Consider the following 26,892-nt stretch of genomic DNA (forward strand, 5'->3'; position numbering starts at 1 on the left):
GGGGCTGGAGCCTGTCGTAGCTGACTTAGGGTGAAGGCAGGGGACACCCTGGACAGGTCACCAGTCTATCACAGGGCTACAATTAGAGACAATCACATTTGCATTCATACCTACAGACAATTTAGAATTACCAGTTAACCTCAACATGTCTTTGGACCGTGGGAGGAAGCCAGAGTGCCCGGAGAAAACCCACGCATGCACAGGGACAACATGCAAACTCTACACAGAAAAATCCCAGGCCCAGGCCGGGACACAAACCGGGGATTTTCTAGCTGTGAGGCGACAGTGCTAACCACCGAGCCCCTGAATTTATGCATGTTAGTTTCATAAAATCCAGAGCATTTTTATATTGAATGCAGGGTTTTTTTTTTTTAAATTCTGGAAATACTTTTCAAATGTGCATATGAGAAACGTGAAAGAAGAAAAGTAGCTTTACTTTTATTAAGGTCTAATGCTGGTGATTTGAATGCCTATTTTCACTTGACAAGGTGTAAAAGTGGAAACAGATAAAGATGCACAAAAATTTTGTGTCATGGCAACATTTTAAAAAGCTTCTTTGTGCTTTTATTTTTATGTGGTGTTTACTACTGTGATGCTCTCCTGACTGGCCTCTAGATATCTGCAACTCATTTAAAATGCTGCTGATAGAATACTCCAAAGAGAGAGAACATGTTAGTCCACTTCCTAGAATCTCCTCTGTTTCAGTTCAATACACAATTGAATTTAAGGTCATACTTGTTGTGTATAAGTCTCTCAGTGGTCTGGGCCTAGCAGAGATATGTTTTCCAAGTACAGCCCTAGTAGGCCTCTCAGATCTGCAGGGACTGGTGGAGTCCAGAGTTCAAAGCAAACATGGTGAAATGACTTTAAGCCATTATACTACTCACTACTGGTTTCACCTCCCTTTTGAACTTAGATTTGCCCCTACTGCAGCTGTTTTTAAAACTAAGCTTGTGACTGTTCTTTTTTCCACTGCTTTAATTATTTCTTATGCTACCTTTACCTGTTCTATTGTTTCTTATTTTATCTGTCTGTACATTTGTTTTCTTTGTAATTTATTTGATATCATGCATTACCTTTTATGCATGTGGACAAAACTGTTGGTACCCCTCGGTTAATGAAAGAAAAACCCACAATGGTCACAGAAATAATTTGAATATGACAAAAGTAATAATAAATAAAAATTCTATGAAAATTAACCAATGAAAATCAGACATTGCTTTCGAACCGTGGTTCAACAGAATTATTTTAAAAAATAAACTCATGAAACAGGCCTTGACAAAAATGATGGTACCCTTAACTTAATATTTTGTTACACAATCTTTTGAGGCAATAACTGCAATCAAACCATTTCTGTAACTGTCAATGAGACTTCTGCACCTCTCAGCAGGTATTCTGGTCCACTCCTCATGAGCAGACTGCTCCAGTTGTCTCAGGTTTGAAGGGTTCCTTCTCCAGACGGCATGTTTCAGCTCCTTCCACAGATGTTCAATAGGATTTAGATCAGGGCTCATAGAAGGCCACTTCAGAATAGTCCAATGTTTTCCTCTTAGCCATTCTTGGCTGTTTTTAGCTGTGTGTTTTGGGTCATTATCCTGTTGCAAGACCCATGACCTGTGACTGAGACCAAGCTTTCTGACACTGGGCAGCACATTTCTCTCTAGAATACCTTGATGGTCATGAGATTTCATTGTACCTGCACAGATTCCAGACACTCTGTACCAGATGTAGCAAAGCAGCCCCAGAACATAACAGAGCCTCCTCCATGTTTCACAGTAGGGACAGTGTTCTTTCCTTGATATGCTTCATTTTTGCATCTGTGAACATAGAGCTGATGCCTTGCCAAAAAGTTCCAGTTTTGTCTCGTCCATCCATAGGAAATTCTCCCAGAAGCTTTGTGGCTTGTCAACGTGCAGCTTGGCAAATTCCAGTCTGGCTTTTTTATGATTTGTTTTAAACAATGGTGGTCTCCTTGGTCATCTCCCAGTGAAGTCCACTTTGGCTCAGACAACGGTGGATGGTGCGATCTGACACTGATGTACCTTGACCTTGGAGTTCACCTTTAATGTCTTTAGAGGTTGTTCTGGGCTCTTTTGTTACCATTCATATTATCCCTCTCTTCCATTTGTCATCAATTTTCCTCCTGCAGCCACGTCTAGGGAGGCTGGGTACAGTCCCATGGATCTTACATTTCTGAATAATATGTGCAACTGTAGTCACAGGAACATCAAGCTGCTTGGAGATGGTCTTATAGCCTTAACCTTTAACATGCTTGTCTATAATTTTCTTTCTAATCTCCTGAGACAACTCTCTCCTTTGCTTCCTCTGGTCCATGTTTAGTGTAGTACACACCATGTCACTAAACAGCACAGTGACTACTTGTAATCCTATAAATAGGCCGAGTGACTGATTACAAGTTTGTAGACACCTGTGATGCTAATTAGAGGACACACCTTGATTGAACATGTCCCTATGGTCACATTATTTTAAGTCTTTTCTAGAGGTACCATCATTTTTGTCCAGGCCTGTTTCATGAGTTTATTTTTTTAAATATTTCTGTTTAACCACGGTTCAAAAGCAATGTCTAATTTTCATTGGTTAATTTTCATTGAATTTTTTGTTTATTATTACTTTTGTCAGATTCAAATTAGTTCTGTGACCATTGTGGGCTTTTCTTTCATTAACCGAGGGGTACCAACAATTTTGTCCACGTGTGTACATCTCTCTTTTCTTATCTTTTGCCTATAAACCACTATGGATAACCTCTGAGTATGATGCGGTGCTATATAAATAATCTTGTCAATGCCTAATGGTGTGCTATTCAGAACAGTGTGGAGTAATTATTGAAGTAATGAGTTATGTGTGGACAAGAATGATTTGAAAATGGAGATCATGCAACTGTGAATATTCCACATTTTGACTGTTACCTTCCATATTTCCACACTTGTGCACAACCATTTTCAAGAATCTTTACGTTACAGAAGAATCTTCTGAGATGAAATTTGTACAGAATTTTTATTAGGGCTATGCCTACAGGAAGTGTTTGTGCAGATGTACTTATAAACAATCTAATGCTGATGCTTCATCCACCCACCCATACGACTGAGCCTGGTCACTGTGATGTTCCCTGAAAATAGGTGCATTTAGCGGCTGGTCCAGCATAACAACAGAGAATTGGGCTTCAGCGTGACTTCAGCAGGCAAATCAAAGCCACTTAGACCTTGGACTCTATTAGTATGCTAATAGAGTCACTTCTCTAATGACTGATTAGCAATTCAGTGAATTTTGTTCTTGCGCCGCTTGTACACACAAATAAGTGAAATGCTTTCTTAACACGACATCCACGCTCACATGCAGTGTTAACAGTTTGCACATTTATTATTAATGTTTTTCATTGCTGGTAATTTATGTATATTGTCCCTGTCTTGTCCACATCCACCTAGCACATAGGACTAATTGATTACTATAGTTTGAGTAGTGTAATGTAAATGTGTGGAATGCTTAAACACAGTTGACACGAGTTAGATCCTGTTGTCTCAACTGCTGTTTCAGCCCCTGTCGACATTATTTCAGTCATTGTGTAAGCAAAGTTCATATCTCTTAGTTCAACCCACTTGAAGCTTAATACATATTAATACATATTGATGCAATGTCTTTAGTTCACAGCTACAGCACAGATGACACTTGTTTCACTGCAAGATGCGTTATTGTAAAGGGCATGTAACACATGTCTAACTCTGTCTTCTGTCTTCTTCAGTGCTTAGCGGCCTCTGCTCCAACGACTGCCCAGAAGATGTCAAGGTAAGAAATCTGTCTTTGTCCACTTTTGTAATGACAGCATGAAAAAAGGTATAAAATTCTGTTATGTGTATGGCTACTGACCAGTCTGAGGTTTTTCTGTCTGTTTATTGCACTTATCTTTCCATGCATACGCTTTTATCATCCTCCAGAGTCTGTACTCAGCAGTTTCTAGCAGAGAGAGAGAGATAGTCTTAATACCACTAGTGTGGGCCAGATTTCACATCTGTAAGAAGACTCAACTTTATATTCAGAAAATTAGGAAAGGAGATTTGAATGGATAATGTGCATTTGAGCTCTTGGGTGGTATAAACTCTTCTTTATACTGTATGCAAAGTACCTATCTTTTAATGTGTGCTGGAAGTGTGCCAAAGAAAGTGGAGCATATAAAAAATAAATTGTTTTTGTGTGAAAAGACAACCTGATAAATACCCCTTCAACATTCTCTTTTACTTAATAGAGACAAATTACAGACCTTCCTAATACAAGCGACTTATCTATGCACTGTATCTCACACTCTTGTGTGGTGTGTCATCTGTGAAGAATTTTTAAATACAAGGGAAAATAAATGCCACGTGTGTCCATTTTCAAACTCTTGTCCTTGGGAAATATGATTGCTGCTTTTGCTTGTTGTTCAGGGACACTTTGGCAGTGACAGCTCCTCTCAGACTGGGTTGTAGTAAAGCTTTTATAACAGATACCTATTCCTAGTTTTCCTCCTGCTAATATTGTGGAAGTTTCTGAAATATCCAAGACTTTATGTGTGCATTGTTGTTGCGAGGTCAAACAGGGCTTATCAGTATGAGACATACAGGCTATTAGTAATTCACAAGTCTCAGCCTAGCTAAAGCCCCATTCCTAGCTCTACAATTTCTCTCATTAACAAAAATTTGGCCAAGAAAACAACTTTAGTGCATACTCAAATGGTGCAGATAGCCAAATATACAAACAGATCCATCAAATACAAAATATACACTTAGGAGGTACTAACAAAAGATGGTAATTTGTGTATCTCTTTAGAAAGACATTGTGTAATATCAAATCTTCCTATAAAAGGTTGAAATATGTAGTGAAAGGGTCCTATTAACCTAGCCATGACATTTTTCCTAACCCGAACCAAGTAATTTTGGTTATGTTTATTTTCTAGCAGAATTCAGTGTCCTTCAAAACATTTAAGATGGCAGTTTAGTTGTATAGGAACATGATTTTGTGGGGACTGGTTTACTGCCATCAATTAATGAGGAAACAAACCAGCCTTTATCAAATAAACCTTAGCTTTGTTCTTGGCAACCTCGCATCTTGGCGTGTATGTTGCTTCCAGTATTTTTCCATTTATGGTTAACACTGACCGCAAACTCATGTTACTCTCCTGCATGTATACTCACAATCAGTGCCTCATCCAGTGGGCTTTCTTAGTGTCAGACGATGACAACCTGGGAAATAATTTCAACAAAAGAGCTCTAAAAGTATGTCAGCTGATACCTTGATCAGATCTTAAATAAGGCAATAGCATTCAGTGTGTTTACAAAGTTCTTTGGCTTGTGCTTTAAAGGGTGAGGTATCTCGGACAAGCCCCCTTTATGAGCTGCTTACTCTAAATCACAACTGCTCTATGTAACAGTTTGGCTGAGCATTTAAGAGGGGGATGACAGGCACAGCTTGAGTGTAGCACAGCGCTGGTGTACCAGTCCTAGCAGTCAGGGCAGGAAGCAGGATGGAGGAGGTGTAGTCAAAACTAGAGGCCGAGTGGGGTCCAAGTGCAGACACTAGATGGGGGCAAGGGCTTACATATGTCATTTGCATAAGTTAATCACACCAAAAAGGAGTGCAAAGGCTCAAGGCTACAACAATATATGTCAAGCATTAGATACTGGTGGGAAGATGTAGTACATTCCAGAAAAGTTTGTTTGAAAAGATGTACAGTTGCATGCAAAAGTATTCAACCCTCTTGACATTTTTGACATCCTGGCAAAATGAACAACATTACAACTGCAGGTGATTACTAAATCACATAAGAGGTGAACAGTAATTCATAATCCATCCAAAATTTCAACCTTTTTACAAAAAGCAGGTCGCAAAATTATTCAACCTCCTATAAACAATGTTAGGTAAATACAGAAAATTGCAGTACAACTCAAATGCCATACACCTGTATGTATACATTTTGAGGTCAATTCAACAGTGACACATACTAAACATTGAGTAATACTCATGTCTATAAAATGGGTACACTTTGTGTCAATACTCCCCATACGCCTCTTGCAAGCAACATGGTTACGACCAGAGAGATGTCCCTGAAGTTTAGAGAGGAGACAGGTGCTTTGCACAAGAAAGAAAATGAGTACAAGAAAATGTTCCCAGAGACACTGTTGGAAGCATCATTCATAAGTTCAAAGCCATCAATACTGTGGCTACACTACATAGTCATGGTCGAAAAAAGAAGCTGTCGGCAAGCACATCAAGATTCCTGCGGAGACAGATGGACAAGAACCCTAGGTTTACTGCCAGTGACCTGCAGGACCATTTGGCTGAAAGAGAGACTGATATTTCTGTGGACACAGTACGCTGCACACTCTATACTGAAGCGCTTAATGTCAGATCCCCCTACACTGACACCACCGCTGAATCCACACCACAAGAAAAAGTGTCTCCAGTATGCTAAAACCAACCTATCAAAGCCACAGAAGTTCTGGAAGACTGTTCTGTGGACTTATGAGACAAAACTTGAGCTCTTTGGTCCTATGGATCAGAGGTATGTCTGGCGCAGGAAGAATGAGGCATACGAGGAGAAGAACACTCTGCCTACTGTGAAGCATGGTGGTGGATCTGTGATGCTGGGGGGTCTTTTGCTTCTAATGGAACCAGGAATCTGCAATATATTAAAGGCACCATGGATTCAGGCAAGTACCAGGATATTCTGGCCAAGAATGTCACTCAGTCTGTGAAAAAGTTGAAGCTTGGATGTAATTGGACATTCCAGGAAGAAAATGACCCCAAACACATAAAAATCAACAAAGGCTTGATTAGAGAAAAAAAGCATGAAAGGTTTCTTGAGTGGCCATCACAATCTCCAGACTATTACTCAATCGAGAATCTGTGGTGGGATCTGAAGAAAGCTGTTGCAACATGTAGACGTCAGAACATTGCTGAGCTGGAGACTACGAGGAATGGGCTAAAATTCCCAATTAGTGCTGCCAGAAGCTTGTTAGAAACTATACCTCCCATCTACAGCAGGTCATTGCAACAAAATGGTGCTACACAAAGTACTAAAGATACAGCCTCATAGTCGGTTGAATAATTTTGCAACCTGCTTTTTGTAAAAAAAAAAGTTAAAATTTTGGATGGATTATGAATTAAATCTTGATTTTTGCTTTGGTATTATATTTCAATAAACTAACTGTCCACCTCTTATATGATTTAGTAATCACCTGTAGTTGTAATGTTGCTCGTTTTGCCAGAATGTCAAAAATGTCAGGGAGGTGGAATAATTTTACATGCAACTATAGGCCATCACAAAAGAGAGAGCACAGTGCTCTGCCAAAACTGCTCAATCATTGTATGATTTCTGTCGAGTAAGTCCTGATAAGTCCGAAGCAATCGATTTGTAGTCAGATCACGATCATGTGATCGTCAGCAAGTAGCTGACGTAGTGTTCACTTGTTGTCATAGTTACAGTGATGCTGTGGTGCACACATCTCACAATGGTACAGAAATCTTGAACAAATCCATGGATCCAGACTATAAGCTACATCACTGCCAAAATCTAATCAATTGGTCCTTGTGTCATTTCTGACCTTCCCTGAAAATGTCATCCAAATCCATTATTCTGTTTTTGAGTAATGTTACTAACAGACAGACAAACGTACACCAATCGTCACATAACTCCGCCATGTTCCTTGGAGGAGTAATAATCTACCAAATATTAAAAATATGCCCTCAATACACTACATGTTACTAGTTACGTTGCAGCATGGCAAAAGATGAAGAGAGATCAACTATTTTTTTTTATTATGATTTATGTTTTTTTGTTGCAGAGGCCCTCTGCCTCGGCATGCTCAGTTTACTCTCTGTGGTCTTATTGAAATGAATTTGGGTTCTTCTTACATTGCCTTATTCATTTTGCATTTCACTCCAAGGTCCTTCATAAGGATGAAATAGAAAATTCTGCTCTGCGACATTATCTGTTTGCTGTTGCTACTAGAGACATTGTGCAATAATACTCTTTCCATACAATAGCAACACGTATGCCTATTGAACCAATCCTTTCTCCCAGAAATTACATTCATGTACAATTAAACTGCATTTTCAATTACATTTGGAGGGAAATGTACTTTCTCACAGATCACATTTGTTTGTGATGTATGACAGCAGCCTTTCCATTAACATCTCCTTGCCATTTATTGTATTGCTTTTCTGTTTCTTCTTTTTAGCAAACCAGTCAGATGTGATATAGGGCAGGATAATATCACTTAACTCCAACAACACAAAAAATGGAGGAAAAGCTTCAGATATGTTTTGAAACAATCAGAATTTCACCCAAATTATTCTGTTTGTCTAGAACTGTCAGACCAAGTCATTTTGGTGCCTAAGCTTAATCAAATTCGTGTCTACAAATGTGCACTATTTTACTAAAACCAAAAGCAAACAAGGAGTAAAAACAAAGCAGAACACAAATAGTATTGGTCCCACGTGGTACACAAACCTCAGTCTCATGGTTGAAAGAGCTGCTGCTGATTTACATGGACATTGGTGCTCTTTCAAAATAGAAGCCTTTAGTATTACATCATAGTCTATCAGAATACATTTGCTTCACAATGACATTATGTTTCTTTCAAACTGTAAATGACAACGCAGTTCAGTTATATAGGAACATAGTTTTTGAGAGATAGGTTTGACTGTACGCAAACGTTTGAGCCTCTTTGAATCCATTCATAAGACAAGAAAAGCACTCAAAAAGCACAGTACTCTGCCAACGCTGCTCAGTCGTTGTATGATTTCTGACAGATAAGTCCCGATAAGTCCGCTGATCGATTTGTAGTATGATCGGTTACAATGACGCCGTGCTGCTATCTCGCAATGATACAGAAATCTTTAATAAATCCATGGATCCAGACTATAAGCAGCATCACTGCCAAAATCTAATCAGCTGTGTCATTTCTGACCTTCCCTGAAATTTCATCCAAATCCGTTATTCTGTTTATGAGTAATGATGCCCACAGACAGATTCACAGATTAACTGAAGGGCAAACGTACCCCCATCGTCACATACACACGTGGACAAAATTGTTGGTACCCCTCGGTTAATGAAAGAAAAACCCACAATGGTCACAGAAATAATTTGAATATGACAAAAGTAATAATAAATAAAAAATTCTATGAAAATTAACCAATGAAAATCAGACATTGCTTTCGAACCGTGGTTCAACAGAATTATTTTAAAAAATAAACTCATGAAACAGGCCTTGACAAAAATGATGGTACCCTTAACTTAATATTTTGTTACACAATCTTTTGAGGCAATAACTGCAATCAAACCATTTCTGTAACTGTCAATGAGACTTCTGCACCTCTCAGCAGGTATTTTGGGCCCCTCCTCATGAGCAGACTGCTCCAGTTGTCTCAGGTTTGAAGGGTGCCTTCTCCAGACGGCATGTTTCAGCCCCTTCCACAGATGTTCAATAGGATTTAGATCAGGGCTCATAGAAGGCCACTTCAGAATAGTCCAGTGTTTTCCTCTTAGCCATTCTTGGCTGTTTTTAGCTGTGTGTGTTGGGTCATTATCCTGTTGCAAGACCCATGACCTGTGACTGAGACCAAGCTTTCTGACACTGGGCAGCACATTTCTCTCTAGAATACCTTGATAGTCATGAGATTTCATTGTACCCTGCAGAGATTCAAGACACCCTGTGCCAGATGCAGCAAAGCAGCCCCAGAACATAACAGAGCCTCCTCCATGTTTCACAGTAGGGACAGTGTTCTTTTCTTGATATGCTTCATTTTTGCATCTGTGAACATAGAGCTGATGCCTTGCCAAAAAGTTCCAGTTTTGTCTCGTCCATCCATAGGAAATTCTCCCAGAAGCTTTGTGGCTTGTCAACGTGCAGCTTGGCAAATTCCAGTCTGGCTTTTTTATGATTTGTTTTAAACAATGGTGTCCTCCTTGGTCATCTCCCATGAAGTCCACTTTGGCTCAAACAACAATTGATGGTGCGATCTGACACTGATGTACCTTGACCTTGGAGTTCACCTTTAATGTCTTTAGAGGTTGTTCTGGGCTCTTTTGTTACCATTCGTATTATCCCTCTCTTCCATTTGTCATCAATTTTTCTCCTGCAGCCACGTCTAGGGAGGCTGGGTACAGTCCCATGGATCTTACATTTCTGAATAATATGTGCAACTGTAGTCACAGGAACATCAAGCTGCTTGGAGATGGTCTTATAGCCTTTACCTTTAACATGCTGGTCTATAATTTTCTTTCTAATCTCCTGAGACAACTGTCTTCTTCGCTTCCTGTGGTCCATGTTTAGTGTGGTACACACCATGTCACCAAACAGCACAGTGACTACTGTAACCCTATAAATAGGCTGACTGACTGATTACAAGTTTGTAGACACCTGTGATGCTAATTAGAGGACACACCTTGATTGAACATGTCCCTATGGTCACATTATTTTCAGTCTTTTCTAGGGGTACCATCATTTTTGCCCAGGCCTGTTTCATGAGTTTATTTTTAAAAATAATTTTGTTGAACCACGGTTCAACAAGCAATGTCTGATTTTCATTGGTTAATTTTCATAGAATTTTTATTTATTATTATTTTTGTCAGATTCAAATTATTTCTGTGACCATTGTGGGTTTTTCTTTCATTTACCAAGGGGTAACAACAATTTTGTCCACGTGTGTAAGTCCACTGCATTCCTTGGTGGAGTAATAAAGCTCTAATCCTGCTTCCCACTGTTACTGTAGGAGAAGCTCCTACATTTCACTGCTGAACTTGATAATTGCACTGAATATCATTTAATAATTTCCAGATAAATACATTTTTAGGTTGTCTAGCACTGTGTCTACCCTTTCCGTGATTTTTACACTTTTGTGGCAAGTAGGCTAAATGATTTTTTAAAAATCACTGTCTTTAAATCTGCCTGTCATGCAATGTTAGCTGATGCACAGCGACTCACTAGACCCCCAAGCTGTGTTTGACCTGTATCGTTCTGAATGCAGTCCAAGGTTTTACACTGAAAACATGCCATGAATTTGGTTTTGAGGTAAAAGCAGCTGAACTATTGAGGATGTAGCTATAAGCACTCTTTATTTATCCAAAAACGCTAATGACTACTCATCAAATGTAGGTGGACAGACCAAAAAAATGAAAAAAACAGAAATAAAGCAGCCTGTAGAATCACTCCTTACACAACTTCTCACTGGTGGAAAGCCCTTTGCAAAAACATTAGCTTTGACATCAACAAGAGGCTGCTGGTTGTTTTGGTTTTCTGTCTGTCTGCTTTTCCACCCGCTTGTCGTCTAACTGAAAGGGATGATGAATGCAGTAGACGAGTGGAGCTTGTGGCTGTTTCTACTCCCCTCCACTCCCATCCATCAACCTCCATCTTTTCATTTCATTCTCCCGCTCCTCTTCTTCTTAGTCACACCTCTCTTCCTCTGTCTTTTTTCCAGCCCACAAGTCTGATCCTCTGTGGCCTTCTCATCTCACTCTCTTTCTTTTTTTGACCTCATTTCTATTCCTCTCTCACCCCAACCGCTGAGTGTCACAGCATCAAGGGGCAAGTCCCTCTTGTAGCGTGCATGTGTGTGTAACAGGCTCATGATTAGCTAATGTAAAGCGAAGGATGGCTCAATAGATCTCTTCATTAGCTGTCATCCTTATAATGAAGAAATAAGACAAGAGGTAAGTATCCAACCACGCAGGCACACAAACACACAAGCATCACACTCATTTATGCTCCATCAGATTCAAGCCAGCTAGGTCAGACCTATTCCATGTCACCTAGTAAAAATAAAACTAAAAAACTGCTCAAGGTCACTGAAGTGCCCGTCCATCTTTTTGCCCACTCTCTGTTTCACCCCTCCCTTCTTGTTTCCCTCTGTCCTCTTTCAATCTCACCAACAGACAGCTCAGTGTAAATATTTTGCAAAATGTCAAAATTAGTCAGCTTCTATTCATGTCCGCATGTGTGTGTGTGTGTGTGTGTGTGTGTGTGTGTGTGTGTGTGTGTGTGTGTGTGTGTGTGTGTGTGTGTGTGTGTGTGTGTGTGTGTGTGTGTGTGTGTATGTGTGTGTTTTACAGCCTTTTGGTGTGAACCAGCCTGGTCCCTATGTCATGTACACCACATTGGATTCCAATGGCTACCTGAAAAATGCCTCAGGTAAATACTTGCTTTTATCTTTCTATCTTTTGCTGCTAATGCTAAACAACTCTGGTTAGTGATAGACGTTAGCCACAGACATTTATTTTTATGAAAGTGGCATTGCCTGAGATTTTATACAGATATATTAATAACTTAACCTCCTAACAATGACATGAGGCCTTCATCTGGCTGAACACCACAGGTCTGACTTTGGATGATTTTGAGAAAGTAGAAAATAAAAAGAAAAAGGACATATTGATTTTATTTTCTCACTTTCTCTTTATATAAATGAAAACAGCCCCTATGCCTCAAAGTCAAAGGCTGCAGTAGAAAAGGCAACTAAAGTATAGGCAAAAATATACTTCTAGAGTGTGTATACAGTTCACATTAATCCATTCTACAGATAGTTTAGACCTTGTTAAAAGCTTTATGTCTTACATTTACGTCATACATTTGAACCTGTAAAAAATCAGTTATATATCTTTGGGTATAGAAAAAGTATTATTCACTAATATTTAATTACATAATTTAGTTTTAAGTTGTGTGTCCAAGATTAGCAGATCAATTGATCAATTACAGAATCTGGAATTACAGCAGTAGCACTGTCTGTGGGATACAGGTTTCTCATAGTTTATGTAAGACTAATATCACTAATAACACTGTAATAGCTTGCAAAGCACTTGGGGGCTTTTTTCCCTCTGAAGTGCTTCCCTCACTGAAGCTAAACTCAACAAACTGTAGCTTCCTGTTTTATTTTTATTTGCTTTTGATTTGATTACAAGGTGCACATCTTTCTCAAAAACATCAGAGTCACAAGACCTGTGAGTCTGCTGCTTGTTTGTTTCTTGTTTTAGTCATGCTGGATCACCTGTAGCTCTCTTTATATTTATGCCTTATTTTGACACATAAAGGGTAGTAATCATACATGGATCTAGTTACGAGTGCCGGAAGTGAAACCCTGCTTCATGAGTTCTCAACAAATGGTTCTTTCATTACTGTTGCCTCGATCTGTCAGCATCTGGTTTGTTTTCTAATTTTAAAACAAACACGGTAGAACACTTTAGGATTTGTTCACATTTCGCCCTGTTATAAATTACTCCACCATTCAAATGTTTGGGGTCACTTCGAAATGTCCTTATTTTTGAAAGAAAAGCATTTTTTTCAATGAAGATAACATTAAATGAATCGGTAATACAGTCTAGACATTGTTCATGTGGTAAATGACTGTTCTAGCTGGAAATGTCTGGCTTCTAGTTGAATATCTACATAGGAGTACAGAGGATCATTTCCAGCAACCATCACTTCTGTGTTCTAATGGTACATTGTGTTAGCTTATGGTATTGAAAGGCTAATTGATGATTAGAAAACCATTGTGCAATTATGTTAGCACATGAATAAAAATGTGAGTTTTCATGGAAAACATGAAATTGCCTGGATGACTCCAAACTTTTGAAGGGTAGTGTATGTTTAGAATTCTATCACTCTCAGTCAAAAACACTATGACTCCATCTTTGATTATTATGTTCTAAACAGTAGGGTCACCGGGTCACCATAAGATCAGAAATTTCATTAACCCAGGAGTGGATGAACGCTACCCTGGTGGTGCTGTTTAAGACTGCTAAGGATAGCAAGGATAGGTAGAGAAACATAGATGCATAGAGAGATGAGACATTGAGGACAGCAGTGTTGTGTCATATTAGCTACAGTTAACCTTGTTGATGTTAGACTGTGGGAAGGACAAAGAACTGGATGAGGACAAGATGCACTGACAGCCTGGAGTCAGAGATATATATAGTCTGTGTGGATTCCTGTGTGCAGCATAATCCCATTTTGTCAGATTTCATTGTTTCATTTGTCTGTTGGTACAGTTGGAGCATATACATATTTAAAAAGTGAGTGGACCGATCACAGTCCAACATCATTATTATTTCACCACTATTAAACAACTAAGAACTCCTGACTGCAAAATAGCACTAAAAGTGATCTACCAAACGCTGCAGATTTATGTGTTAGGTGCTGCCTGTGCAAACCAAAACACAGAGTTGACAAAGTGTCAGCACTAGTTGTCCTGTATTCAGTTGTTTCGAAGCAGAATGCTACCCACGGTTTCATTCCCTACCACACACTCCACTGGTTTAAGATATGCAGTTAAATGGGCCCAGAGACTTTCCCAGAGTTCTTGCCACCTGCACCTACGCCCACTGCAGAGAGGATGGAGAGTGATACAGAATCCCACTGAATGCAGAGGCACTGGCAGCTAAAGAGTCCTACTAAAGTTAGATACTCCAAAGATCTATGCACTGAAGTAGTTTGCACTTTTTAATATTTAAGCCTTCATCTTATTCCAGGACAGTCAAGGACTGCATACAGACAGCTAACCTGAACGCACTTCTATACATACGACATATGCGGGCAAGGGGGACTCTGCGCTTTAGAAAGCATGAGAGCTTCCTTGCTTATTGTGTTTGTCTGAACTGCAAGAAAAAGAAGTCAAAAAAGAGACCGCAGTTTATGCAACAGCTTCACAAGAATTGGGCAGTACATGGAGCATTGCAGTAACACTAAGTCAGAAACGTGAATTGGCCTTTTCTTACTGCTTCTGATTCTTTACTGCTAAGTACGTGACACTGAAACATTACTCCTATCTCTCTTCTTGTTGCAAAGTGTATTAACACGCAGCCCTCACTCCTCTTGGAAGGCTTTGAACAAGGTTTTTAAACCAGGCTACAGGGATTTGCTGCCATTCAGCCCCAAGAACATTACTGAGGTTTGCCGACTCACGGTCAGCATTCCAGTTCATCCCAAGGTGCTGGATGTGTTTCAGATGAGGGCTCTGTGTTTATACTAATCAAGTTCTTCAACACCCATTTTTCTAGAGACCATGTTGTGTACATAGTGGCTGTGTCATGCTGAAACAAACAAGGGTCTTTACAAAACTGTTGCCACAAAGCTGGAACCACACTATTGCCTATAATATCATTGTATGCTGTTGCTATCACTGTTTAGATTTCCCTTTAAGTGGTTATAATGAGAATTTTAGAACAATAGTGTATAAATGTGGCACTGTGAAACAAATGTGAGAGTAAGAAAGGAGGTACTCACCATGACAGACAGTATAGAAAATAATCACAGAGCTTTATAGTAAGATTTACCTCATTGTTAAGCTGTCAGCCCAATGACTTCACTGTTTTGTTTTCCCCTGATCTCTCTCATAGAGCCATTTTTAATCACAGCAGAGAGCTTTTCACAAGGAAGGCCCACTATATGCTTCCTGTCAAGCATCAAACACAGATAAACGCAGATAAACACAGTTAGAAACCAGATAAACATAGTGGAGCATTTAGCACTCAGTGAGTCACATTTTTCATTAAGAATCGGTAGTGACTAAAAATATCTAAGTAAACGCTGTAGCAAACTGCTAAATGCTGTTAAGAAGCTTACCCAGTCAACTTAATGTTGTGTTAATGTATGTAAACCCTTTAGAGTTTTTAACATTTGTGTATAAATATGAACTTAAACATAATCAAATTTTCACACAGGTCCTAAAAGTAGATAAACAGAACCAGAACAATAAATATATATATATATATATATATATATATATATATATATATATATATATATATATATATATATATATATATATATATATATATACATATAATATATATACATATATATATACATATACATATACATATACATATACATATATATATATATATATATATATATATATATATATATATATTGGACTGGGAGTGGCAACAGCCGGTAAAACTCCAAGATGAGCAGCTAATTTGAAGGTAATATTCATGTGTTTTTGAACAGTGAAATAACAATCAGTGGAGTTTTACTTAAACCACAGCAGTCAAATCAAATTGTGATTTTCACAATAATAGCTCTCCTCTTGTTCTGTGATTACTTCAAACATTTGAGTTTTAGTGGACAGCTATATAAGGCTTCACTGTATACAGTTATACCTCAAAATGGGAGTTACCCTCCTTATTTCTATGTGAGTCTGAGAACTTTTTGCAGTACCTTCATATGAAATTTTAGATCATTTTCCTTAGTAAATAAATTACCAAGTGCAATATTTTTGTATCTTTTGTTTAATTGTTTTTTTTAATGTACTTGGAGGACCTGCAGTCTGAATGCTGTTATAATTATGCAAAAATATAGAAAGCTCATATACTTTCAGACAAAGTGATATGTCAGTGGGTGATGTGTGGGCAAAATGCTCGCAGATCTACTCTTTAGTTTGGTGCCAACCAAAAAACAAATGATATCCAGCTTTTCCAACTCAGCATCTTAATCAGCTTTGTGTAGTAAATAAAGTGATGTTTATCAAGATAAGACCCAAAATGACTATTCAGTAAAAGTGGATGTGAAATTACTGACAACTGTAAAGTTCCTGGTTTGATTTGCCTAGGAACTTTTGGTCAACCATGTCTCTTGTTATGAATATAATAAATAACAATGTATAGATCCAAGCTTTCGCACTGATCCAGTTGGTCTGTCTAGTTCAAGTGAAGCGACGATGCTCTTGATATTTGTTGTGTGTTCAGCTGCTATGTTACCCTGCTAGAGGGCGCTATGTATTGATGGTGGAACAGCATTGAATGTAGTGTAGAAGAAGTAGTAGAAGAAGACAAGTAAAGTGTTGAATGGCGTTTAACATGGCTGGCGCTCTCGTCCTTTTGAAGTTACAACAAATTTGGCGACAAAGATGGCGAATTTCGGTCTACCTTCTCTGTTCCTACCATGTGTGTGACAACCTGTGATCCTGTTTGATATGTGGATGAAGATGTTCCAAACGTACCTGGTTGCTATTGACGTCGAGGGGGACAAATGGCCCGACATGAGGATCCCTGCAATGCTTCTCCACTGCTTGGGTACCGAAGGCCAATGGATATTCTACACACTTCCGAACTTAGGTACAAAATACGAAGAAGCCGTAGAAGCATTGCGTGCACATTTCAGCCTGGCAATAAATGTCGTAGTTGAACGACATAAGTTCAGACAGAGAAAACAGAAACCAAATGAGACAGTAGCAGAGTACGTGGGTGAGCTGCATAAGCTCGCCGCCACCTGTGAGTTTACTGAAAACACCTTTGCAATGATACGTCATCAATTAATTGAACACGCTAGCTGTACAAAAGTACGTGAGAGACTGCTAGTACAGATGGATGCTAGGCTGACACTGGACAAAGCTGTCATGCTAGCTTGTCAAGTGGAGGCAGCCATTGGGCACACACAGAGCTTCACATAAGAGCCTCACATCAGAGCCCCAGGCTCCTGTGCACGTCGTGAGAACCAAGCCGTTTAAACATCAACCCAGAACAAGGAGCTACGATACTGCCAAGCCTGCAGCAGCACAAAAACAGGACAAACGCTGTTTTAGATGTGGATCTTCTGGTCACCTTGCCAACGCTCCAGACTGCCCTGCACGTAAAGTCACCTGCCGAAACTGCAACAAGAAAGGACATTTTGCCCATGAATGTAAATCCAACAAAAACACTGTTTAAGCGGGAGACATAGTCGTCCTCGAAATGAATACATTGCTGATCTTAGAGAATGGACAGAGGACAAAATTAAATGTGCAGTTACAATCACTGCAGTCAATTTATCATCCTGTTGAGCTGATTGTGGACACAGGCTATGACTACTACTGTGACTATCATTACTGAGCATTTCTACAAGCAGCACTTTGTTGATGTGCCGCTAGTTGACCCACCATCAAGATTAGTGACTTACACCAGAACTGCAGTCCCAGTACTAGTCTGCTGATGTGCAGTTTAAACTCACTACAGTGGCAGCTAAATTGTATGTGGTGACTCCGTTCAGACTGTTTCCTGTCGACTGTTTGTCCTCGTAGATCTGATGGATGTATTTGGACTTTTTTCCATTGCTGTTCATCAGAATCAGCCTTTTACGTTTCAGATTCAGGATTCGGTTGTTCTGCACCAACGTGACGATAAATTGGATCAGCTTCTTGATGAGCTCCTGCTGACAGAAGTCATTATTAGGACTGGATTTATTCAAGGCACTGATGCTTTGTATTGACAACAGCAACATAGTGCATACAACTTCCCCGACTTCTTCATATGCAGCTCCAGCAACAGATGTAAAGCAAATAATCAGAGAGGTTACAGCAGCACCAGTCACAGGGGCTTTGTTCACCATGTGAAAGTGAAAGAGGGAGCCCAGCCTGTTCAACAAAAGCTACGAAGGCTTTCGCTCTCTGTCAGACAGGATGTCTCTCCTCAGGTGGAGAGGCTGCTGGCAATGGATGTGATAGAGAGAAATGATGCTTCCCCATGGGTATCGCCCATCATTGTCACACTACGAAAGAATGGTAAACCAAGATTGTGTGTGGACTTACGTGAACCAAATAAGGTCATAGTGATGGACAGTCACCCTGTTCCACATATGGATGACTTGTACTCTGAAATGCGTGGAGCCACTGTTTTTTCCACTATTGACTTGGCAAATGCATACCATCAGGTGCTACTGGAAGAAGAAAGCCAGGAAATGACAGTGTTAATAACACATGAAGGACTTTTCAGGTTCAAACGGGTGCCAATGGACTATGTTCAGCTCCAAGTGCCTTCTCCAAGCTCTTGTCCCTGGTGCATAAAGACCAGAAAGGGGTCCAAAACTATTTGGACGATGTGATCGTCTATGGAAAAGATCAAGAAGACCATGACAACAACCTGCAGGCAGTGCTCACTGCGCTTAAGGACGCCGGCCTTCAGCTCAACCATGACAAGTGCCACTTCCACCAGACCAGACTCCGGTTCCTTGGGCACACTATCACAGCTCAGGGCTTGCTACCAGATCAGGATCATCTCAGAGCTGTTACTGAGGCTCCAGCACCATGTGACGCTACCACATTGTGCTCATTTGGTTTTATGATGTTCTCTAATTTTGATCTGCCAATGGGACTTGAGACGGAAATTAGCCGTATGGCTACAATCTATCATATTTACATGAAAATGTACATCAATACGAATTGTCCCATTTTAAAAATAAATGAATAAATGAAATGAAATTTCTGGGGCTCACAGCATGGTATTCTAAATTTGTGAGAAACTATGCATCTCGGTGGATCCTATGAGAAAGTGCTTGCGTGATGACACGTTCCAGTGGACTGCAGTGGCACAATCAAGCTTTGAAGTCAGTGAAGACTCATATTATGAACAGCTCAGCACTGTCTGTCTTCGATCCTCGCCTTCCTACCCTTGTGTCTACAGACGCATCAGACTATGGTCTAGGGGCCGTACTGACCCAAATACACCCTGGCAAAGCAGAACGTACAGTTACATTTGCTTCACGTTCACTTATGCCTACAGAACAGAAGTACTCTATTGTGGAAAAGGAGGCGTTAGCCTGCGTATGGGCAGTGGAAAAATGGAGGACCTTTTTATGGTCGGTTAGATTTACACTGCGCACAGACCACCAGGCCCTAACTATGCTGTTGGCCACTAAAGGCCTTGGATGTGCAGGAATGCGTATTGCTCGATGGTCAGCCAGACTCATGTACTTCACATATGACATGGTGTACCATACTGGTGCACAAAACCATGCTGCTGACTGTCTCTCCAAGCTACCTCTCTCCTTGGAAGAGAATGCGGAACCAGTGACAGAGCCTGAACTTGTGGCCCTGTTGGATACTGAAATGAAAGCTCTTCGCTGTAGCATGTAAGATGTGCCCTGAGCTTACGGCCTTAAGAGCACAGATGAAGAGTGGGTGGCATAGAACTCCAAAATTCCTACCTGCTGCTTTCAGGCCTTACTTTGCTATCAGAGAGGAGCTGTCAGTACAAGATATGACAGTATACAGGGGCCCTCACTGACGCTTTTAGTACCTGTGACTCTGAGAAAGCAGCTGGTGGACCTAGTACATGAAACACATCAAGGTGTTGTGCGCACTAAGCAAATACTGGTGGCCAGGCATGGACACCTGTGTGCAAGAAACAATCAGTGCATGTGTGACCTGCCAAATCAATGATAAAAGTGCAAAAACGCATGTTGCACCACTTCAGGCTATCCCACTATGGCAGAAAATGGGATTTGACATTGTTGGACCGTCTGAGTCAGCGAATTGGGATTGTCACTAGCCATAAAAATGATAGACTACTACACAACATGACCGGAGGTTGCCTTTACTCCATCCATCACAACTACAGCGATCACCAGCTTCCTATCTCCAGTGTTCTCGCGGTTTGGCAACCCTACAGAGCCTATAAGCGATAATGGCACTTAGTTCACTTCAAGGGAGTTTGCGGACTTCCGTGTCTCTGTATTACCCTCAAGCAAATGGAGCTGTAGAGCGCTGGAATCGCGTTCTCAAAGAGACAGTACTGACTGCTGAACAGGAGAGAAAAGCATGGAAACCATTTGTACAGGACTTCCTGCTCGCATACTGCGCAGCTCCTCATAGCACCACGGGGGTGTCACCATATGAGCACATGTTCAACAGGAAAATGTGCACAAAAGTGAACATTGGCCCAGCAAGTAAGCACATTCCACTCCCAGAGAATCAGCTGCGTAGTCATGTCACTGCCAAACAGAATACATCAAAAGCCCACACAGATATAAGGAGAGGTGCACAGTTACCATGGATCAAAGAGGGAAGTTTAATCAGAGTAAGGAAGCCCTTCCATGTCAACAAAGGACTGTCAAAGTTTCACTCGCCTACCAGGGTGGTACGGAGGGCTGCCTCAAGTCCTTATGTGCTCGAAGATGGACGTACATGGAATGACACTCAGGTGAGTGCCATTCCATGTACGTCCATCTTCCACGTACGTCCTTGGTACCAGAAACTGCCACTGATGATTGCAGGTGATGCTGCTCCAGAGCCTGGGCAGATCTCTGCGAAACCACCTGACAATGACACTCGCAGACCCACTCGAGTCAGAAAGAAGCCTGGGTGGCTTGATGATTATGAACAGTAATTCTTCTCATGGCTTTGGGGTTAAATGTTAAAAAAAAAAAAAACAATGAAAAAAAATGACAATATGCTTTACTATACATGAAGTGCCACAAGGTTACTATGTTTATTGGTTACTATACTTCTTTATTGTTAACTTCACTTAAGTTCTAAACTGTGTTGGGAATTCTGCTGTGATATAGGTTTCTACTGTGATTTTAAATGGTTATAAAGTTCTGTCATGCTTTTGAGCTACGGTTTAAATGTTAAAGATCTTGGTAAATCTTTGTAAGGTTAGAAATAATTAAGCTCAGTCTGAATGAGCACCGATGTTCTCATTTAACTGCTGATGTAATTAGGCAGGGTGTTACTGTTTATGTCCTGGTGTTTCTCTAAACAGAGGGGGAAATATGTTGTGTATTCAGCTGTTATGTTACCCTGCTAGAGGACGCTATTGATGATGGAACAGTATTGAATGTAATGAAGAAGAAGTAGCAGAAGAAGGGAAGTAAAGTGTTGAATGGAGTTTAACATGGCTGGCCCTCTTGTCCTTTTCTTTTAATATTTAATGTAAGTGAAGTTACAACAACATATTATCCAGTCAGGGAGTACATCTTTGCCAGTAAAAAGTCTTGAGATGCCCTGAAAATGTTACTGTTGTCTATGTTCAGTTAGTAGAATCCCATTCTGTTTAGAATATCCTGTCTGTATTGCAGTCTGTCTGTCATAACTGCAGCTTATTTTTCCAGTCTGTGTTTGACTGAGGTGCACAGAGAGAGGAGAAGAGCAAGAGTAGCCAAAAGCTTTGCCGGCACAAGTCCCCAGACCCCTCATTTAACAGCAGCAGGGAAGTGCTGCCAGGGAGCAGACTGCCTGTGTCTATGTGTGGTGATTTAAAGTGTATTTATTCTGCAGCTTATAGCTTGGGCAACAGCTAGCGAGCCTGCCAGAGATGAGCAATGATGGGACGCACACAAACACACACACATACACACACACTTATAACCACACACGCCCACAATGTCTGGTCCTCTCCGCTGGGGCCCAACGATCTTCACTTACCCTTCACCCTCCTGAAAGGGAAAGAGAGCGGGATGAAAAGGAGAGATCATAAAATGCTGAGAGATAGAGACAAGGGCCAAGGAGGCACAATATCTGAATGGAGCTGAAAAGAGGAGAGAGGAGAGAAAGGAGGGGAAGTTATTAAATATAGCATAGATATAACAAAAGTTTAACTAGAGAAGTAGAATATTTTTGAAGAAGACAGGAGAAGAAGTAGAATGATCTTAGATACTGTACCTGAGAGGCTCACTGCACATGCAGGAATGATACAGTGATAATGTCGCCCTTTTATCTGACAGGTAAAGGTCATCAGCAACACTGTAGTAATACTGCAACATGTACAGTGGTGGAAAAAATGTTTTCGGACACCCTTAAAATTTTCCCCAATCTCAAATATTATCATGAAATATTTGTGGAAAAATCTTTTCTGTGTGTCAAAAGGTGTGGTTGCATAAGACAGACACAACCAAATACAATGTTTTTTTGTTTATTATTTGTTATATTTTTCATGAAAAACTATCAAAATTAAATTCTACCAAAATAACCCAATACTCAGAATTTCTTATTTTTATGGAACCAATCAATTTTAAGTTTTTAATGGCTTTTTGGGATTTGTTTAGCATTATGACTGTGATTGTTCTAAAAGAAATTGCACTTGAAGAGTGCACCTAAGAGTGATTCTTAATGCAATATACATGCAAATGCATGGGGTGTCCAAAAACTTTTTCCATCACTGTATGTGTTCTCACAGTAGTTTAAACTTGCACATGATCCTCAGTCTGTGTTGTGTATGTGTTGTGTGTGGGGCAGCGTGTGTGTGTGTGTGTGTGTGTGTGTGTGTGTGTGTGTGTGTGTGTGTGTGTGTGTGTGTGTGTGTGTGTGTGTGTGTGTGTGTGTGTGTGTGTGTGTGTGTGTGTGTGTGTGTGTGTGTGTACCAGAGTGGTGTGTGATGCCCCTTATTAAGCAGGCTGAATGGATGAGCATGGGCTGTGATTGTGACAACACCTCACCTCATTATCAACTAATTCCTGCTGAGGCACAGAGAGAGGGAGGGGAAGGGGTGAGGTTGGGGTGGAGGAGATGAATAGTTGAAGTTATTCTTTAACAACCTTTTTAATGCTGTCTCTATTCTACTAGACAAAAGTCAAAGTCAGCTTTATTGTCGGTTCTGCTACATGCGTACACATACAGAGAACTGAAATTGCATTACTCTCTAGCCCTAAAATGTGAAAACTAAAGCTAAAAATTTAGGATACAATCAAACATAAGAGAAAAACAAAAAGACAACAACAATCCTAATCTACACAAGGCATAAATTTAGTCTATTGTTCAATGGACACCCGTTGAGTAAACTTCGAGCTGGATAAGCACTGGAGCACGTCCCAACTTCCGTACGGTCATCAAACTCTAACTATCCTCAGACAACCAGGGAATAGTGTTAGAAGTAACACACAATGTTAACCAAAAATCAAAAATACAAGCGAAGCCATAGATTTTGTTATCACTAGCTTAAATTTATATTTAACCTTAAACAATGTGTACCGCTGTCTCTGTACATTATTCTCAGAGGCAGTTGTTGTGTTTAACTAGATGCGTTTATTATCACCTTTAATGTGAATTGCACACTAATGATCAATTGGAAAACAAATAGCCTTCTTTTCAAGGTAACAGAAAATAAAAGTTATTTCTGTCTGTATGACAGTACAAGAAGTGATGACAGCAAAGAAATAACATAATTAGAGGTTAAACTCTCCTCACCCTCCTTCTGTAAATGATGATCACATTCTCTGATAAATTATAATATTCAAAGAATAACTAATAAAATATGTTAAATCAAGTCCAAATCAAAGTAGCATAAATCAAACAACAGACTTTTTTATACAGGTAGGAATGAAAAGCCAATAGGAAAAACTTTCCTGCCACCCCCTTGTAAGTTCAGGAATATATGGAACAAACCCAATTTGCGGAGTGGCGATCCTAAAGATCTGCATAACAGCTCATTAGTCTGTTCACCCAAGAGTTTCACCTTACAGAGGAGACAACATTACTGTCACATTATTTAAATGATTATTATCTCAAATGATTCTTACAACACCTTCAAGGTACAAATCCAAAAACCTAAGGCTACTATCTGTTTGTTTGTTGTTGTTCTTTTTGCTTTGTGTTTTATTATGGCAGAGACTTTTCTGCAACTTACTGTTTGTACAGCTTTAGACTTCCAAATTGCATTGATACATAAAGAAATTTACAGACATGGGATATGTACCATTGTTGCTTCATCAGTCTGTAAAAAGTGACAGCATTCCGTCATTCAGACGTAGGTCATATGTACATTAATCTTCCTCACAGCTTCATTCAGATATACCCACCACATTAACAGACAGAGCCACAGCACACATGCGACATTTGTCATATGCACAAGTTTGGACAGTAAATCATGTGTTGTGTGATAATAGCTTAATAATATACTAATGAACATAAGACTAAATCTAAACTAATAACCTTAAGGAGTTGTCCAACTACCCACTAGTCTAGTTTATTTATGATTTCCTACACCGTGAAAATTATTTTCCATGTGTGATAATGTCACAGCTACTTTGCCAACATCCATTGGGTTGTGGGGGGCTGGAGTCTATCCCAGCTGACTTAGGGTGAAGCGAGGGGACATCTGGACAGGTCACCAGTCTAGCACAGGGCTACATGTACAGACAAACAATCACACTCACATTGACCTTCATTTAGAATTACCAATTTACCTCAGCATGTTGTTGGACTGTGGGAGGAAGCCGGAGAACATGGAGAAAACCCATGCAGGAAGAACATGCAAACTCCAGACAGAAAGATCCCAGGCCAGGACGCTAACCAGGGATCTTCTAGCTGCAAGGCGACAGTACTAACCACTGAGCCACATTTTAACAGATAAATAAAAATATCCTGACAGCTGTGACTGTAGCTCAGGACCGCCCACTGTGTAACAAATGATATTAACTGCAGTTTTAATCTGTGACTTGGTTTGACACCACACTATCAAATATTCAAATGAAGACAAAAGAAATTAGTTTCTGATAGTAATTTAATTTTGTAGTATTTTAGGTGAACTGAATCTTTAAACATGCCCGCAAATGAGGTGCTGCAATATATCTGAGGAAACAAAGGCCACTCATAAAGTCCTATTATACAATGTTACATCAATTAAATGATTATCGGTAAATAGCCCAAATCTTCCGACTGTATTGCTGATATTGTTTAATTAGTTTATTTATTGTTTCCTAAATTTTCGAAATTCACGTGAAATGACAATTTATCAGATCACAGCAACTTATGCTACCTTAAAATGTGTTTTCATTTCATGTCATTTGCCCATTGCCACTCCTGTAAACAACCTATTGCGCAACCATGAAGTGAAAAATCCCTGAGAACTACGGCTACGTAACAAAACATTTACTGTAGAGTGTAATCTGTGACTCTGTGTGACAGCTCATGTGTCTGTATGCAGTTCAGACTATTGCTAAGTTGAAAGTGAAAAGAAATGTTACAAAGTCCGATTTAGGAAAATGGCCACTGCGATTTTTATGGGAGAATAACCAGACTTAAAGCCAACACATCAGATGCTGTCTGGTTATTGGAAATCAATGCATACCTGGAAGGATCTCAGGTTTGTGGTCATGAGCTGCATCAGCTGCTTAGGCCCCAGTACCAGCCTGCAAGCGTAGGTTATTTTGTGCATGTATTCATTTTTATTAAATTAGGTTAATGGCCTTAGTATCACAGCTGTAATCGATGGTATGCACAGCTTTTTTGGGATGTTGTTGAGCAACTATTTTATAAATAGCTTTTCAAAGTATTAAAGTACATTGAGAAGCCTAAGATAATAATTCTTTTGTCAAATAAAATGTTGATTGCTGGATTGTACCATTTCATTTTAGATTTCAGATTTGGTACCCTGTCACTCACAATTATACTTGGATGGAAATTGAGCTATTGTCAATGCCCATCGTCTGTCATTACACTGGCTTCTTTGAACCCGTCGTTAGTTAGAGCCACTAAGTTGGAAATTGAATGTTGTAATGGGCATGAAGAAAGAGTGGTAACAACTCCAGGAAGTTAGTTGTGTCCATTCAGTGTAAGTGTGTCTGCGATGCCACAGATTTTTCAGGAAACATGGGAGAAAGGAATCAAGGGAGGACATTTGAAAGAGAGTAACAGGAGGAGGGAGGACAGAGAAAAAAAGGATTGAATACTCATGGGAAGAGATTCATAACATGCCCAGTTCAATGTGGAGCTCTCTGCAGACTGCCCAATTAAGCTAATGAGTTCAGGGGATTAGCAGTGGCTCACTCTTTCTAACACACACACACACACACACACACACACACACACACACACACACACACACAGTGCATACACTTATTGCACATGCAAACATAACCTTTAAAAACATACGCTTACCTGCAGCAACTAATCCACAAACATATTGATCATATCTTTACCTTTTAAACATTCAAAAATCCAAAACAACTGAAAATGATGGAATAGCAGCTGAGTACTGAACTGTATTGCACTCTACATTCACTTGAAGCTATTCACATTGCTTTTTGCTGCATCATGCTGATGCCCCAAGCAGAGTCTTAAAAGCCAGCCTATTGCGTTTGACATCATACTATGGTCACAGTATACCCCTGTTCTCCGAGACCTCATCAGGTCAACAGCAAGTGTCACCCTATTATCAAA

The 26,892-nt window shown here is 39.9% G+C and overlaps 1 protein-coding gene across 2 annotated transcripts in view; it reads left to right on the forward strand.

Moving 5' to 3' along the window:
• The window catches only part of itfg1 (integrin alpha FG-GAP repeat containing 1), a 258,075-nt gene that overhangs the window by 185,543 nt on the left and 45,640 nt on the right, over positions 1-26,892 (forward strand). For both annotated transcript variants that reach the window (XM_035946300.2, XM_023265997.3), the window contains exons 13-14: positions 3,758-3,801; positions 12,104-12,182. In XM_035946300.2, the coding sequence (XP_035802193.1) occupies positions 3,758-3,801; positions 12,104-12,182 (123 nt within the window). The remainder of the gene's footprint in view (positions 1-3,757; positions 3,802-12,103; positions 12,183-26,892) is intronic.

This window comes from Amphiprion ocellaris, chromosome 1 (genome assembly GCF_022539595.1).
Source record: "Amphiprion ocellaris isolate individual 3 ecotype Okinawa chromosome 1, ASM2253959v1, whole genome shotgun sequence".
NCBI classification, from domain to species: Eukaryota; Metazoa; Chordata; class Actinopteri; family Pomacentridae; genus Amphiprion; species Amphiprion ocellaris.